General features: G+C 37.9%; 2 protein-coding genes across 3 annotated transcripts; both read left to right on the top strand.

Moving 5' to 3' along the window:
- Positions 1–581: 581 nt before the first annotated feature.
- On the top strand, positions 582–5,378 carry LOC131473557 (homeobox protein Hox-D11b-like). Of its 2 annotated transcripts, none has more exons than XM_058650832.1 (3): positions 582–1,835; positions 2,962–3,103; positions 3,806–5,378. In XM_058650832.1, exons 1-3 carry the CDS (start codon positions 1,082–1,084, stop codon positions 3,897–3,899), a joined length of 990 nt encoding a protein of 329 aa, XP_058506815.1. In that variant the 5' UTR covers positions 582–1,081; the 3' UTR covers positions 3,900–5,378. The 2 variants fall into 2 exon arrangements, with proteins under 2 accessions (XP_058506815.1, XP_058506816.1); XM_058650833.1 differs by having other exon boundaries at positions 583–1,835; positions 2,965–3,103.
- Positions 5,379–7,392: 2,014 nt separating this feature from the next.
- LOC131473558 (homeobox protein Hox-D9b-like) lies at positions 7,393–11,102 on the top strand. Its single transcript, XM_058650835.1, has 2 exons — positions 7,393–9,298; positions 10,788–11,102. Exons 1-2 carry the CDS (start codon positions 8,608–8,610, stop codon positions 11,030–11,032), a joined length of 936 nt encoding a protein of 311 aa, XP_058506818.1. The 5' UTR covers positions 7,393–8,607; the 3' UTR covers positions 11,033–11,102.
- Positions 11,103–17,908: the final 6,806 nt, after the last annotated feature.

The following is a 17,908-nucleotide window of genomic DNA, read 5'->3' on the forward strand; positions in this document are numbered from 1 at the left end:
ATCTTTTTAGAGGATAGAAAACCCTTAGAAATGCTTTTTCTGTTCAGCCAAGGACGTTAAAGCTTACAGGCCTCCATCAACAACGCTCTAATGGGCTTTCCAGCTTTTAGTATGACCTGTTTGTGTCCACTATCCTTTTAGGCTCTTGGAAATTAGCTTTGGAACACTGGGCTAAGCTTTTCTAAGCTTATCCATTAAATCTTATGGCATGTATACACACATGTAGATCATCAATCAACATGCCAGAGGGATGTGTTTCTTTAGCACGTATACATAAATGTCTGAAGATGACGGATTCCTACTTTTCCTGCAAGCTTTAGTTTAGCATTTCATCACAATTTAATGTATTTGTATTTATTTTTTTTAGATTTAGATTTCTAAAAGAACTGCAGTATTTGCATGTGGTTTTGCATGTGTGTGTGAGTGTGTGTGTGTGTGTGTGTGTGTGTAAAAGAGTGTTTGTGTGTGTACAAACTATATATTTGTATACAGTATGTGTTTGCATGTTTGTGTATCTGCATATGTGTGTGTATATTTATAGGATATATACATATATAGTGTGTGTGTGTTTGTGTGTGGACTTTCATTTGTCTTACAGGCTTGTGTCTGCATGCATGTGGTGTATATTTATAGCATGTATGTGTGTGTATGTGTGTGTGTGTGTGTGTGTGTGTGTGTGTGTGTGTAGCTTGGCACGGCTTATATTTGACATGGCCTGACTACAAAAACATGCAGCACAGCCTTTACGTCGAGTTAATTGTTCTCAGTAGACTCAGTTTGAGCAGGCACAAGGTCAAAGACAATGTTTTCCTGACTTAAAGGAAACTGAGAGCAGCTTCCACTGTGGTCGTGGGTTCCAATGAAGAAACGAGGTGCTCGGAGTTTTTGTTATTTTTATTTCTATCGTACACACACCTTAAACTTCCAGTGCTTCAGTGCAGAGCTAAGTTTACATGAAGTTTATAGGTTGATTTTATGACTGTGTGGGGTTCGCTGCCCCTCGTGTGGAAATAGATACACCAGGGTTAGACATCGTTTGGACGCCGACCAAATAACAGCTTGTTAAATTTGAAATCGTGTTATGTATTTACCGAGCTGCACGTTCCCGTCAAAGTCTGACTTTGGCTCCGTCACGTCACCGTTTTTACCGGAGACTGGCAGCGCTTTGTTGGAGCACAATAACGCATCAGTGAGGAGACTGTCGGAGTACCGGGGCTGCTGCTATCATGAGCCTCTGCAGCAGCAGCAGCAGCAGCAACAGTATCCTCCTCCTCCTCTTCCTCCTGCTGCTGCGGCCAAGTGGACTTTCTACCAGTCCAACCGGCCCATCACCTCTCCACCGCCGCCCTGCTTCAACCTGTCTGCAGAAGCTGTTTATCACGAGTACCAGGGAATCCCATCTCCTTCGGAAGCCATATTCAAAGGCAGTAAGGACTGCTTTGTGGGTGGCGGGGCGCTCTACGGAGCGTCTGCCCCCCGTTTTCACGCACAGGCGTTTGCCGGAGGTAACCCGCGCAGCTTCCACTGCAGATACACGACCTACAACCCGGAGTCACATCTCTTCTTCCCGGCGGCAGGCCGAGGCGGTACACTCCTGCTGCCGCTGTTCGACAAGTTTACCGACTACACAGACGAATCAAGGAGCCCGAAAACGGTCAACGCAGCAGGGGACCAACGTGAAAAAGAGGCGAATAATAGGACCGAATGTTTGAGCGCCAGCAGCGGGGAGAGCGGCGAGGTAAGGCCGGTGTCGGAGTCACCGCTGGCGGGGAAGGAGGACGTGGAAGAGGAGGAGGAGGAGGAGGAGGCGCCGTCTTCATCCAGCGGAACACAGAGTAAGTGGAAGTCATTGTTTTATCAAGACAATACGAGTGATTGTTTTCATATTAGTATTAATAAATGTAGTTCATCCAACAGTTTGTGGAGTCCTGACTAGACATATGATAACATTTATACAACTGAGTCATTATCTATGATTAATAATCTGTAATATCAACAAAAAATATTACATTCCTGTGTTTTTTTTTCTATCATTAAAGAAGTCCTAAACCCTGCGATTTAGGCCTAAAGTGTAGGCTACGGTTTAACACAAACTCACTTGATTTATTTTCAGTGACGAGTCAGACCTAACTATTCTTTATCCACTCGCCCATCGTTGGTCTTCATTTTGGTCTTAATTAGATCAAAAATCAAACCCATTATATTGATTTCACATCATCAATTAAAAACTAAAAGATTTCCGGTGGCCCTTTTGCTTCTTACTTAAAACCTGTGTGTGATGAATGGCTTTATTATGCCTTTATTCAATCTAATATGACACATTTACAAATACAATTTGCTTAAAATAAACAGGATTTGAAATAATTCTATAGAATATTTTTCTTTTTTATGTTTGATTATGTATTCTGCAAATGTACTAATTCTACCGCTGCAATTTTGCTGGTAAATGTGTTATATTGTAATCAATTTAAGCAATAAAGTTACTTAAAATTCAAAATGTTATCCCTGTTTGTTTGTTGTAATTTTATTTGCATGGCTGATGGAATGTGAAGATGTCACAACCATGCCTGTGGGGCCATGTTTTTTCTCCCTCTGTAACTGAAAATCAAAAGAAATGCATGAGGAAAAAAAAAGAGGCTAAAATTAGCGTGTGTAAGAGCATTGTGTTTACTGCAGATCACAGTAGGGTTTTTGAACTCATTGTTTCAACTTGGACCTTGACATTCACAATTTTAATTCAAACGTTCAATTAATTCAATCTAATTTGTGGGTCAGTTTTAAATGTGTTGCTGATGTGTTGGATGTTTGGAAGACATGGGCCTCATCTGACCTTTTCTCCAATGACTAGATTTTGTTATATACTTGACCTTTTTATATCATGTAAGTGTGAGTATAGTAATATTATTCCATTTCAGGTATTGACTGCATTGTTTTTCTTTGTCTTTTTTTACTTTGTCTCAGCAGAGTCTTCACTAAAGAGGAAGAAACGTTGTCCTTACTCCAAGCAGCAGATCAGAGAGCTGGAGAGAGAGTTTCTCTTCAACATTTACATCAACAAAGACAGACGGATGCAGCTGTCCCGCCTTCTGTTCCTGACAGATCGGTGCGTGCATGTTGTAATATTATTAGGGTTTATATTAAAGTGATACATGTTCACCAGGTGTTATTTAGGCCCTTTAAGCCTATGGCTGCAGTGAAACACTCATTAAAATCTTATACACTGCAGCAGTGCCAAATGCAGCAGCCATAGCCTTCATCTGTTATTTTACAAACACTAAAGAAGATATTCTTCTTATTTTTTTTAGCTGCTAGGAGAAAACACAATGTTAACAAAGCTTAGACATATTCATCTTGGCAAAACTCGGACTAATTCAGTGGCATAATCAGTTATATCTGCTATAGTTAGACGATGAATCAAATAGGTGAGAGCTATAAAATTACCATGTCATTTTCATGCAAAAGCCATTAAACGTTTTGTGGCTCCGCCGCCCATAATGTGGCTTTTTCTGACTTTATGTGTTTATTTGATTCATATCACCGTAAAAGTATTTTTCACCATGCTAGACTGTTTTTGTGTCTCCCTAAAATAAAAATATCAATTCACCATTGGATAGAAAATGAATTGAATTTTTGAAAACGTTTTTTTTTTCCACCAACAAATATTTGTTTTTTACTAAATCAATTCTGCAATTCTGTTTTTTATGTCCCTGCATGATCATGTCTTATACTGTATAGAAGTAACTCTTCTATGACCACATGATAAGGAATAATAGCACGTCCTTTTGTGTGCTATGCCCTTTTAAAGACAGGTGAAAATCTGGTTCCAGAACAGAAGAATGAAAGAGAAGAAACTGAAACGAGAAAGACTGCAGTACTACACACAATACCACCTTTTCTGACAGATGGATGAGCACATTCCCAAAGGGACAACCCTGCAAACGTCGTTTCATTCCAGTCACATATGCAGGCCAATAGAGACATGAGGAGGGGGAAAAACAAACAAAGTACTCCAGTACAGAACTCAAAATCTCAGGTTTAGACCCTGTTACAGCATCAGAGACTTTTTTAAACAACCTTTTAAACAACCAGTCCCATACCTCTCTTGACAATGAATCAAGTAAGTGTTTAAAATTGGCCTTACTTGGACTCATCTTCTCTCTGAAGTCATGCGGCTCACTGTGAAGAAATGAATAGTCTCTCTCTGCCTTTGGCTGTCATGTTCTGTAAATACTGAGATGGGACCTTCATTGTGTACATTCTTTGAAAAATGTAAACAGGGAAACATCAAACGCAAATGTACAGTAGCCCCTTATATACACGTCAGTGGACTTTTTTGTCGTTATTTTGTTTATTTGCACTGCTGCATCTATCTATCTATCTATCTATCTATCTATCTATCTATCTATCTATCTATCTATCTATCTATCTTTGCATCAAATATTTATTGTACTTCATTACACAATCACTTAAAAATGTACCTATATTACAATATTTGACAAGCTTATGTGTGATCCTAAATTAGGGGTAAAATCTTTGTAATTAATTATACCGTCACATCGAGAAAGGCACAAATCAGTTCAGATGGTTCTCAAATCAATGAAAAAGGATATATTTAGACAAAAAATGGGCATATACAGCTCATGAAAGTGTACAGTGCCATCTGAAGCCATATACAGGGTGATGTTAATATAGCAATAAAATGAAATGAATGTCATGTGTGATCACTTCCATGTGCAACCAAAAACACAGTACACCCAGAAGCACATTTAAATAGGCCTACATTTTAGATAGCCGTGGCCCAAAATCGTAAACACAACCGCACAAATGGAAAAGCAGGTTATTATGCCTTCTGGTTACTATGCTATAAAATGCTACAAAATGTAACGTTGCCACAGTAAAAAAAAGTAGAGAGTGTCAAACTTGAGGTGGAAATAAGAAAAAGCAGAGAAAGGAGGTTCTCTGTGTTGTGGTCTCCCTCTCGTTCTCTCTTTTTTCTTTTCCACACTGGGATCTCGACCCAGACTTTGAACAACATGGGCCCAGACAGCAGAAAACAGTGAGTCCAAGGCTGCTGGTGAACCTTGAACCGCAGCGTAACCACAACACACCACACCGTCACAACCACCATTTCCTCAATGACTTTTATTGGGGCAATACAGACGGTCTGCTGTCTCTTGCTCCCTCTTTCTTTGTCTCACACATTCACTCAAGTCCCCTGTGTGTGAGTGGGACAGTGCACGAGTGTGTGTCTGTTTGTGTGCGTGTGACGTCAAGAAAGACGGGGAGATGAAAGGAGAGCTTGTGTTTCTGGTTGGAACTAAAGGCATTCACCCTAATGGCCCACAATAAACTAGACGACAAGCCTGTTTGTCCCCTGAGCATGTTGTTTCATGTGCTATTGTTCTGAATTTACCTTTACATTTTTCTGTTTAAATTCTTAAAGAAATGTGCATTGCAGTAACACACACGTTATGAAGAACGTACAATACTGTAGCCTCGTCTAGCACATATTAAAGGAAGTAGCGATGGCATTTATGCAGTTATTGCTTCGCAGGAGTGAGAACGTGTAGGATTATATTATCAGCAGCAGCATTTTCAGTGGGAGGAGAAACAGTGACAGCTGCAGCACGACACTGCAATACTGATAGTGTCTTCAGACTCAATTAGCATATAGTAGATGTAGCATTAACAGCACATGCAATACAGTAATATATTCAAATACAGTATTATTAGCCTACATTGAAAAAAATGAATGAACTTAACCATTGCCTTTTTTCAGTGCATAGAATAAAATGGGAAAAAATGTAACACCCTGTCATTTAGTATTAGTGAGCTCTACACAATAAATAGTTTATTATATAATTAATATCACCAATATGACTCTTGCTGTGAGCCACTCACAAGGGAAGGAAAGATAATTAATGATGATACAGTTGCAATAATGTTGAATATACATTCAATTCTCACAAATGTGCCCACAGCAGCTTAGATCTAGATCCTTTCATTAAAAACAGTGAAGCTGCAGCAGGAACAGCAGAGCAGTAATGTAACAGTCGAAGTAATAGTGGTAAATGCATTCATAAACTAATTGCTTTTCGTAATGCTCGCCGGCCTCTGCTCATGGCAAATGCTGCTGGAGTCTTTCCATTTCCTCTTATAGCCTGTCCTATACATTTATATGGCAAGTCTGCATGACTTTCACACTGCAAACATTTCAGACTCTCAAAGAGCAGCCATGATGACACCGCCACCTAAAGGCGGCTCACAGAAGCTTTCGCTCAGTCACAGACTTATACCTGAAACCCTTCAGGTCTGGCTAGATTTAATCATGACTGTTGATTCATGTGTTTATTTATTTTATTTCCCAAACTCGTTGCCAGTGGTTATACTAACTTGATCATGTGGTAAATAAAAAGGCATTAAAGTGTCCGGCATGGTGGGGCTGGTTGTGTGGGTTAGCATCCTAAATACTTGTGCTGAAAAGTGGACAAGGGCTGAAGCAGGAGACGTTATTAGATTTGTTTTATCCAATAAGGAAAATGTGCAATATTCAACATCAATGTTGCGTGGAACAGTTTAGAGGAACTAGGTAGTACAAAACCACAACGTATGGGATATTTACCTTACAATTTATACACATAAGTCTGGCATCTGCTAAAGAATAAAAACAGGCGCCACCCACCCTTCTTTATGTCACATTTCACTGGAATTGGGTATATTTAAATACTGAGCCAAATTAAAGTCAGTCTGTGAACTGCAGAATAATGTATACTATATTTAGATAGATAGATAGATAGATAGATAGATAGATAGATAGATAGATAGATAGATAGATAGATAGATAGATAGATAGATAGATAGATAGATAGATAGATAGATACTTTATTCATCTCACAGAGAAATTCCCAAATTCAATATTTATGGTGGTTATTCACATTGTGTGTTTGTTTTTTAATGGAGAGAAAAAAACACCTTGAACATCCAGAATGGGGGAGTATTTATTTGTTGAATAGGTGAATTTCTTTTTGTTGAGTCTTTCAGTTATAAATGAATCACTATTTGTGCTTATTTAATATTTTCACTGTAGTTTAACATATTTTAACAGTCTAATTCATCACTGCAGATAATAATAATAATAATAATAATGATAATAATAATAATAATAATAATAACAATAATAATAACAATAATAATAATACTAGTACAAATAAAATAATTGATTGTTAAATTTTGAATTTTGAATAAAAATGTAATTCTAACAAATGTGCCCACAGCAGCTTATTGGGTGTTTTAGTGACGATCACTTTGACTCTGCATTGTTGAATTAGACAGCTTTAGAAAACATGTGAAACTACAGTGAAAATATGTAGCATTTAATAAGAAATAATTCAATAAGCCCTGACAGTGATTCAATTACAACTGAAAGACTCAACAAAAAGGACATTGTGTGTGCCAGAAAAGAAGCAGCAGTTTTACAAGAAATGGCTTTCACTGTATAAAGCTTCTAACTATATGTGATGGAGCAATAAAATAAAATTTTAAAAAAAGGAGATACAATGCCACCATTTTGAAAGGTGGTGAGCATAATGTAGCATGAAATGGAAGTACTCAGGTCAAATAAGCAAATAGTTTTGGGACTGTGGGATTCCCTCTGGATTCTGAACTCATTCATCCAGCAGATGGCGCAAGGAGGCAGCGATCAAGGTCTACGTTAGAAGGTTGAGACTCTTTTTTCTTGAACCCAAAGGAAGAAAGTCTGTCTGTGTCCCCGACCATTGGACGATCACTTTCACCAACACAGACACTGGAGAAGAGGCTTTGAAAGAGCAATTTCTTTTCATTTAAATTTTTCAAAAAATATTCAGTGAGGCTACTGATTAAATAATGTAACGATAGATAAATAGATAGATAGATAGATAGATAGATCAATGGGATTTTTTTTCATTTGAGCAGTAGGATATAGGTCAACGAGTAATAAATAAATAAAATAATAAAAAAATGACAAGGCGGCTGAAACAAAGAGATATCAGACACAGGCAGATGCAAACTGAAATCAGCCATTGCTTTCTTTGAGATTTTTCTCCTGACTTTTTTGGAGAATCACACTATATTGCGTCCTAAGACGTGCCAGAAAAAGAACATTTCAGTCACTAATTACAAATGTAGTGGAAGCCACTCATTTTGTGGACCTATACTGAGACAGTGGTTTGGCAGGAATTAGATTTCTCTCACTCTCTCCTCCAACGAGCTCATAAACGGCTCCTTGCCACTATTTTTTTTAAATTTCGCTTGTAAAACTGTGGTTCGGGTCCCCAGTTTTTTAAAAACATATGTACATATCTGCTACATTCAGCTCCATCTGGCAACAGTCCTGTGGGCCTTCTATCGCGTTTCTGAAGACAAAAGAATGATTTGATTTATTTCCCATACTGGGTAAATACAGTCTAACCATGTGGTCCACAGTGTAACCAATGGGCAGCCGAGGAGAAGGTAAGGGCAGGAAAAAAATTACTACCATTTTAGGGGAGGATGTAAGCCACTATACCAGCCCATCTAACGTTTTACAGTCGCACTTAAGTGTCTTTTTATTGAAATAATAAAATAAACATGTCGCTAACGAATTATTATTCCATGATGGGGCTTCAGACCGAGGAGCCGTACGGTGCACATTTCATCCCGGGAAGCTTGCAGGGTTCGACGGCTGGCTGCGCAAAGTCAGCCCGGGGAACGGAGGAGGAGGAGGAGGGGACCCCCGGCTCACACATTCCGGATTTTTCACATTTTTCCAACAAACAAACCAGTTTAAATGGCTTTTCCCCTTGGACAAACACATCGACTTCCTCTTCATCTCCTTCCCCACAGCTGCAGTCCGCCCCCGGCGCTTCCATCCCGGGTCTTTTTCATCCGCATCACCTCCTCAGCCATCACCACCCCTACTACGGCGCACAGACGCAGAGCCACGCCGCCGAACACCTCGCATCCTCGGCAGCTCCGGAGAGCAGGTTCGTCCGCTGCTGGGAGGGAGTGACTCCCAGCACGGACGCCGCTCTGTCACAAACACCGACCACTTTCCCCGGGTGTCTGTCCGCTCAGGGTGACCTCTCCACTCCGAGCTCCAGGTACGAGGCGGTCAAACCCGAGAACTCACCGCCGCCACACGACAGCCCCGGGGATCCCAGCTTCGCCAGCCCGGCTGAGGTGGTCCTCGAGCGGCTCGGCACCGTGGAAGAGCTGGGGAGGAAGACCGAGCCCAAGAAAGAGGACGAGGAGAGGAAGACACAGCAGCAGTTTGACCCGGGTAAGGACAGAAAGAAGCTCCCAAACTCATGAATGTTTATTAGCGCCCAAAAAGTGGCATTACACAGGTGTGTGAGTGTGTGTGTGTGTGTGTGCTTCTGTGAGTGTGTGTGTTTCTGTGAGTGTGTCAGTGTGTAAACGAGAGGGAGAATGCGGCCTAAGTAAGTGTGTGTGACTTTTATAGGCCTATAAATGTCTTGTAAACTGTAAAATATAAAACTTTATTGTCCATTAAAATAATTAAGGTGCTATTGCTGTTATTAAGCAATTTGTCACTAAAGGGAAAACGCAGGTAGAGACTTGCACTCCATCTCTGTTGATTTAACTTGTGCAGGAAGTAAACTAGGGTGAGTTTATTTATTTTTTATTTGTTTATTTCAAGAATAAATACTCCAAACTTATTTTGAAAAATAATAAAAAAAAAAACAACTTGTTATGCGGGTCTATTTTAAATCCTCAATAATTAATACAAGATGTGCATGTTAACTTGAAGCATCTCTTAAACGTTTTGGCAATTATTATTATTATTGTTTTAATTTTTACTATTATTGTTATTATTGTTGTTCGTAGTATTATCATTATTCTTTTTATTTTTAGTGTTGTTGTTATTGTTATTATTTAATACATTTTAGTTTTGGGAAATTTGAATTATAAAAAAACAAGGTGCAGCTGGGCCAACAACAATAGTAATAACATTAACAATGGAATTTCACAATTTTTTTTTACTATCATATTACTTATTACTTTATGTTGGAACAATTTCCATCCTCACATTACAGTATATGACTTTGTTCATGTTTGCTTTATTGTTAAAATGTGAACCTGAGTAAGACAAATGATGCACTTTTATACAGTATACTGTTTTGATAATATATTTAAACTAGAGATGTATTCTTTCTTGGTCAACCTGAAATCCACTCCATAATAGATGAATAATGAATAGGGACTGGCTCCACCCCCCCCACCCTCAGTGTTTGAAGGCAGTGAGTCTATGTGTCTCTACCAAACCAAATACTTGTTGCTGTCTTGCTGGCGGTCTCTCTAGCTATAATTTCACAGCTTGGTGGATGCTTTACTTTTTTTAAGTGGCCAATAAAACATTTCACATCACTCAAAGGTCTAAATATCCCTCCCCAACTGCAGTTTAATAATTCTAGAAATGAGGCTCCGTCTGGCTGTTCATCAGCACTGAACCCAGACAGAGATGTAGACTGTGTAGTCTGCATGCAGCTTTTTGTGTTTGCTGTTCTCCTAAAAGCATTATCACCTGAACGAAAACATAGATATAAGCTAACATGAAATCACATTATAGGGTTATAAAAATTAAGGAAGGGTAAAGCTGGAATGTGTTGTTTTTGCTATGTTTTTAAAATAATATTATGCATTTTCTTTGTGGCACTTTGTGTTGAGATAAAAGCTGAAGTATAATAAATTTATCCTTGGAATTCCGATGTGACATTACTGGAATGTCTCTTCTCCTTCTTCTGCAGAAAATCCATCAGCCAGCTGGATCCATGCCAAGTCAACCCGGAAGAAGAGGTGTCCATACACCAAACACCAGACCCTGGAGCTGGAGAAGGAGTTCCTCTACAACATGTATCTGACCAGGGACCGGCGCCTGGAGGTGGCAGGACTCTTAAATCTAACAGAGAGACAGGTCAAAATCTGGTTCCAGAACAGACGGATGAAGATGAAGAAGCTGATGATCAGGGAGAGGAGGAGTATGAATGAATGATGGACTGAGAGGGAGGCTGGGGTTCTTTCTTCACCCCAGCATAGGCGAGGAGGTGGTGAGGTTCTAGCTGATAAAAGAGACGCTGTGCTCCAAGATTCCTAACATCTCTAACATCAACTGGCATGATCAGTGAGGCCAACATGGCTGCCTTGGAAAAAAACTGCAGAGGTGAAATTCTGTAGGGAGGACCGAGATGTGTTGTAACACTTCCAAAAAAAAAAAAAAAAAAAAATTGAATCAATGTCTTTTGACCTCATCATCTTGTATCAATCCTTTAGTCGCATGTTAGAAAAATCACAATCGTCCAGTAATCTGGGATATAGTTGTAAATAATGCTCAGAATGAAACGCTACACTTTTACAGAGAGATCCATAAATTGAAACAAGAAAACATACTAGTTGATATCAAAGACTTAACTCATTTGAGGACACATCTGTTTTCGATAAGGTTGTATATCTCACATGTCCTAACTGGAAATACTTGACACATACTTGCGTTCACATAAATTGTCTGTACTGTCTGCCAAATGCGTATTGTGTTTTATGATTTAATGCTAAAACTATCATCCTCATAAAAATTGCTTTCAGTGTGCCAGGCAAGTCTGTTCAACTATAAAGAGATAAATGACTGAACTCCTGTCTTTTATTTTGGAAAAAATATATAGTGGCAGACCATTTATAAGAAATTTCACAATAAAATACTCGTGGAAAACAGAAACCTGACACCTTATGACAATAATGACCCAAAAGAGACAATAGAAGAAGATACAACCGAGGAGGGGAAGGGATGGGGGAAGTTTAACTGATGGAAACACGAACATGAGAGTTTGATGTACTTCACTGATCGGTTTATTGGCTTTAATTTAAAGGATTTGCACGGTTTACTGTTACTGGACCATGAGACACAAAGCACACTCAGTGTGGCAGCACATGCTGTGCTGCTGTTCAGTCTCATTGCCTCTGATCAACAATGCCATTGCTCCCGCCATAAAAGAAAGCACATGTGAAATTGCTCTTTTCACATGATTAAAAAAAAAACCCCAGATAAGAACAAATACCTATATTTGAGATCAGTCCGAGTGAATGCGGCTCCACATGTGATGAACCATGTGCATTCTTCCACATTTGTGATGGTCTTCAAACACAAATGTTTCAATGGAAGTCCCTGAGCGCTTCCCTTTGAAGTGAAACATCCAACATCACACAACATATTGATCATGGACATTTTCTCTCTGCAGGCTGTGAGTGACATGAACACAACAACACAGGGACTCTGAACACTCTGCCATGTTGACCTCTTTTCCTCTCCCGAGTGCACTTTCAGTTGCTGTTGTCATGATCTGGTCCATGACCTCAAACAGATATACTCATGTTTCCTCCTTTAGTTTTGTATATTTGCTCAAATAAATCTGTCTATAACCGTACAGATTATTACTTTACTACAGCTTTAAGTTGGCTACTTTCACATGGAAGATATAGGATGAATTAAGTGTTAATTAAATGTCCAGAAATTAAACTTATATCAGGGTTGCAATAAAAAATGTCACCCCTAAAATAGATGAGCATACACAAACTGTCAGGTGTGAGCAGTGTTGTCTCCATATGCTTTGGAACTGACTGACAGTCACGTGTTACAACAAATGCTGGTCTCCCCTATATCCAAAATGGAATTGTTTTATTCTTGAAATAGCAAAAGTTTCCTTTCTTGTTCCTGTTTTTTTGTCTTTTATTTTTTATTTTTTATAAACTGTGCATGTAGCCTTATGTGTATATATATGTTGTTAATGTTGTTGTTGTTGTTGTTGCTGTTGTTGTTGCTATATGTGTATGTGTTTTTCCTGTGGGTCTAATATGCAGATTATGGTCATGCCAATATTCCTTTATCTCTATTTCTCTCTCTGTCTGTCACACACACACACACACACACACACACACACACACACACACACACCAGTCATGGCTAAGCTATGGTGTGACAGCAGCAGCAGTCTGGTGGTTGTTTTAATTGTTTCCTGTACGAATAAACAGCTGCAATCAACAGAAGACATCTTACATACAGTGACCAGCGCACAACCCAGTGTCACCTTGGAATGTAAAGTAGCATAACAACCACTTTAATCCATTACAGATAGACAGGAAGAGGATGGTGAAGGTAATTTAGTTTTGTTCGTTTTTTTGTGTTCGTTTTCACGAGGATGAGCTTTGACTCACAAACAACACATGGTCGTTGAGAGAGGGGGAAAAAAAGCAACACAACAGGCTATGTTAGTCTGTGCTGTGATTTACCTGGAGGCAAGATGTGATAAAAGAAAATGGCCTTCATCTGCTCATGTAGGCTAAATATGCTGCTCGTGGTGGTTTTTTTTAATGAAATAAAAGACGAATTACAACACTGTTTGTTGTTCACTGTGAGTCTTCCGTTGTGTTTGAATTGATGTGTTTTTGTGAAACGGAATAGTTTTTAGTTGTAATCGTTTTTTTGGGGGGGAGTGGGGAGGCTTTTACATGACATTTCTATTAGAAATAGCGGGATAGCTGTAGAGGCCGCAGCGGCGCGGATTTATATGATATTACGCAGACATAATAATCATAAAACTACCGCACTATATGATAAGTAACCTATTTTACACTGGCCTCATAAAAAAGTCGTTGTCTTATTATTATTATTGTTATTTTTTTTTTTTTTAAAACGTTCATACTTTGTATTGAATACTAAACAACTGCATTGTGCCACAACAACACACAGTGTTAAAACGTGTTTGATTTTACATGTAATGGTTAGAGCCACCTAGAGGAAACAAGAGCAGTATGTCATATTTGTTTTTGTTTTACTGGATTATGGTTCACCAATGCTTTATTGTGCTTTTTATTATGATTATTCCAACGTCAAGGTGTTTCACTGTTTCCATGTAAAGTCTCAGGGATTCAGTCCACAGAGAGACATTTCTGACTCCTGCTTTCGTCAAAGTCAGTGCAGCGCCTCGTAGCTTCCCTCATTTATTGCGGCCATATAATGCGCTCAGTGCTCATCCTGCAGGGTCATAAACCAACAGCATGCATTTGGAGAATAAACGTGACTTTCTCCCCCAACTCAAGACAGACACACACACACACACACACACACACACATAGTGAGGGAGAGAGAGAGAGAGAAAGAGAGATAGAAAGGTACCATAAAGTAATTTAGCCCAGACAGTCATCCTGACTGGGCTATATGGTTTTATTGGACACTTCTTCCTCCCTGGGAGCCTCAAGTGTCCTTCTAAATGTTAAAGTCATTGTCTGAGACCAGACAGCGCACACAGGAAATTTCATTATTCGGTGAATTAAAAGGTAAAACAAAAGGATTTCATGCCCGAAAACGAAGCATTGCAGTCTGGATTTCTCGTCCCTAACACAGGCCTGTCTACACGTACAAAACCCGATTATTGCCTTTTTCAGAGAGAAGATAATTCAACATCAAGCAGTCTAGGGCCAAATATTTAAAAACAAAAATTAAAAAAACACGCCACAAGGCCACAAATTACCAGTTTTGAATAAATGAGAAACACGCAATATAAATACTTCTATTTCCTCTTAGTTTTTAATTTAAAGTTCTACAATTAAAAAAAAGAAAACAAAAGTTTTTACGTGTTGCTACAAAACGGAGCACTGCAAAACTACTATTACGAATATGTTGCAATTACAGCCGAGGGAGACGGAAAGAAAGAGAATATATATATATATATATATAAGTATAAAGGCCTATTATTGTGTATTATGTTATGTTTTTCTTAATTATGGCCGTAAAACAGTAATTAAAAAAAGAGCACGGCTTCCTTTCAAATATATAAAGTTTGAGCAAAAAAATAAGAAGGGTTTTCAATCTTGATGAGAATTGATGTGCGTGCAACACACGTGTGCTAGAAGCGCAGTAAGAGAGAAAACTTAATGTGTCACTAAATAAATAAATATATGAACACATAAATACAACTACGGGTCCTTTGGTCTCTATTAATATTTTTATAGATACATTTTCTGAAGAAAAAATTAAACAAATAAATAAATAACAAAGTCAGTGACAACAAAATGAGGGTCACATACAAAGTCAGCAGCTCATAGCGAAGGACGAATTTCCCTCCGTGATTCAACGTTTGTTCTGAACGACACTGTACAGCTGTGCATTTTCATTTTAGGAGATTAACGCTTTAACATGTGGGTTATTTAATTTGTCAATCCTTGTTTCAAAGTGTAATAAAAGGGATAGTCGGATTATTAATCAGAAAATCCGAGCCTGCTGATTATGTTGTGTCAGAGTGACGCCTCTGGGTTTGGACATCACAATTATATATGTAGTTACCAACTTTGTCCGCTGGGTGGCGGTGTTGTGTTTTATGAGCTTCAGTTGTCTGACAGCACTCAGGATCACACGATGTTGCTGCTTATTCTTTTTCGGCAAGTGAAAATGAATGAAAAACTTTATTGTACAGACATGTAAAATATTGATATTTAACCAGTTATATTTGTCTGTGAAGATCTAGATATAATAGTCAATAGACCAGTGAAATATATTCATTAAATAATCCAATCTAAAATGAAAATACATTATACATTTAGACTTTTAGTTGAAGTCATTAACTTGGTAAATATGATGGATAAAAAAGCCTTTAAATGAACATTTGATTATTGAATAAGAGACATATCTTGCAAACAGGTTTACATTTGAAAACACTTTGCTGGCATTTAAGACCATGGCCGTCCTCAGAGGGGTGTGTGATGCCACATCCGCTTTCTGATTCCTCTTCAAAATAAAATCTCGTGCAGTCATCTTGACCTAACAATCGTGACCTTGAAATCAGTTCAGGGACAAACTCAAACAAAACCGCATAGAGAGAAGTCTCATAGCATCTAAACTCAAACTATTTCATTTTTTGAAATTAACTTATAATAAAACATTGTAATAAAATCAAATGTCACTATAGTTCAATACTGATTAATTATTCAGATACTATAGTTTGAAGCTGTTAACAAACATTTTAAAAATCAGATCCATGAGATTAAAATGGATTAAACCAAATCAAGTAAAACTCAAACAACGTGATTTAAAAAAAGACTGTGTTTAAATTGATAACATTAGCTTCATTCCATGCTGATCCTCCCTGTCATTGCTGAGCCTCGGGGCCTGACAACAAACACTGAAAAGCCTTTTATTTTTCAACTGGGCCACTGAAAAGATAAAAGACTCACATTGGTTCATATGATCTTGAGAGGCCATAAATGTAAGTGACAGAAACGCCTTAGAAGTAATCAGCAAACCCTTACAATCAATTCCTAAACATACGGAGAGTCAGGATGGAGCAGGACTGATTAGTTTATGCCTCTGGATTGTGGGGAATAGCCTCACAGCGAAATTCAGTGTTCAGCCTGGAGTCAATAATGTGTGCAAAAAAAACAAAGTAAATAGTAACATTTAACATTAAAATGTCATCAGATATTTCTGATCGTATGTAAAAACAAATCCACAAGTCAACAAAATAACAGCATCGACTGAGCGTTTTCTTTGTGGCCATGAAAATATCACACAACCCCTTTGTTATATTGTCTCACTATAACTGTCAGCAGCAGTGCCACCTAATCGGTTGTTTTACAGGTAATGCTGCCATCTTCTGTTCCAAGCAGCCATGTAGCAGTGCTGCAGTTTGTGTCCGTCATAAATGTCACACAATGTTTCCTCGGGACAAGGTGACAAACGCACGAGGGGAAACAACGACGCTGCAGCTGCATCAGAGAGAGACATTTGAACATTTGTTTACCCTTAATATACATATATATGTATGTGTGTATATGTACATATATATATATATATATATATATATAAATATTTATATTTATATGTATATATTTGTATATACATATATATATATCATAAAATAAATCAGAGAATGCAGTGACTAAAGGAATAAAAATGTTTCAATTAAATCATTGCAGAACAATTAAAATCCAAGATGCTGAGCAAAATTATTTTCGTTTTTCCTGAGTTGACCTCTTTATTAAAATTCAAATTAATACTTTTTATTCTTTTTAACTGGGGTCGGCAACACTAATTAAAATGCCAGTGAAATTAAAATGACACAGCCTTGCAGTTTGTGTTATCACAGCCATATTCACTTAGGTATAATACGTGACGAAAGTCACTTAGGAATATTAATAATGCAGTCGGCTGTGAGGTGAGAAACATCATTTTTTTAAAACAACAACAACCTCTTATTGAAGGTAAATATCATCGTATGAATGTATTAATTATTATTGTTTTTTTTGATTAGTACTCCCAATAAGACACTGGACAACCTACCCACTGTTGACTACCGTATTGCTTGTTATTTTTTAGTTGCAGCACAGCAGAGTGGCCACAGGGGGCAGAGATATTGGGAACAAATAAGAAAAAAAACAAGAAAATAAAAATAAGGATGAATTCTACCTTTACATTAAATTGTCTGCAGACAGCATTGAGATTACCAAACGGAAACTCGAGCGTAGAAAAACCAACAGAAACCCGAACCCAGTGTTTATTACACGCTGTATTTACCACAGTGCAAGGAAAAACAATGATAACGGAGAAAAAAAGAAATAGTCTTCTTATGGATGAGTGTCAGTACTGAGTGAGTGGTTATTACTGTATTTTGTGAGAATAGATATTTCCTAAGAATACAAGGTACTGCAGGGTCGGAAAATACAAGCAGCCGCTTTAGTTTACATGAATCCATTGTTTCCATCGTTACATACATGCATATGTATTTATGTATGTATGTATATATATATATATATATATATATATATATATATATATATATATATATACATACATATATATACACACATATATATATATATATATATA

The sequence above is a fragment of the Solea solea genome, chromosome 15 (genome assembly GCF_958295425.1).
Source record: "Solea solea chromosome 15, fSolSol10.1, whole genome shotgun sequence".
Lineage (NCBI taxonomy): Eukaryota > Metazoa > Chordata > Actinopteri > Pleuronectiformes > Soleidae > Solea > Solea solea.

Excerpts from the sequence above, each read along its gene's own strand:
- LOC131473557 (XM_058650832.1), top strand. The coding sequence starts at position 1,082 with ATGTATTTACCGAGCTGCACGTTCCCGTCAAAGTCTGACTTTGGCTCC. Across the intron at positions 1,836-2,961 it reads TTCATCCAGCGGAACACAGA|CAGAGTCTTCACTAAAGAGG; the intron begins GTAAGTGGAAGT and ends ACTTTGTCTCAG. Across the intron at positions 3,104-3,805 it reads CTTCTGTTCCTGACAGATCG|ACAGGTGAAAATCTGGTTCC; the intron begins GTGCGTGCATGT and ends GCCCTTTTAAAG.
- LOC131473558 (XM_058650835.1), top strand. The coding sequence starts at position 8,608 with ATGTCGCTAACGAATTATTATTCCATGATGGGGCTTCAGACCGAGGAG. Across the intron at positions 9,299-10,787 it reads ACAGCAGCAGTTTGACCCGG|AAAATCCATCAGCCAGCTGG; the intron begins GTAAGGACAGAA and ends CTTCTTCTGCAG.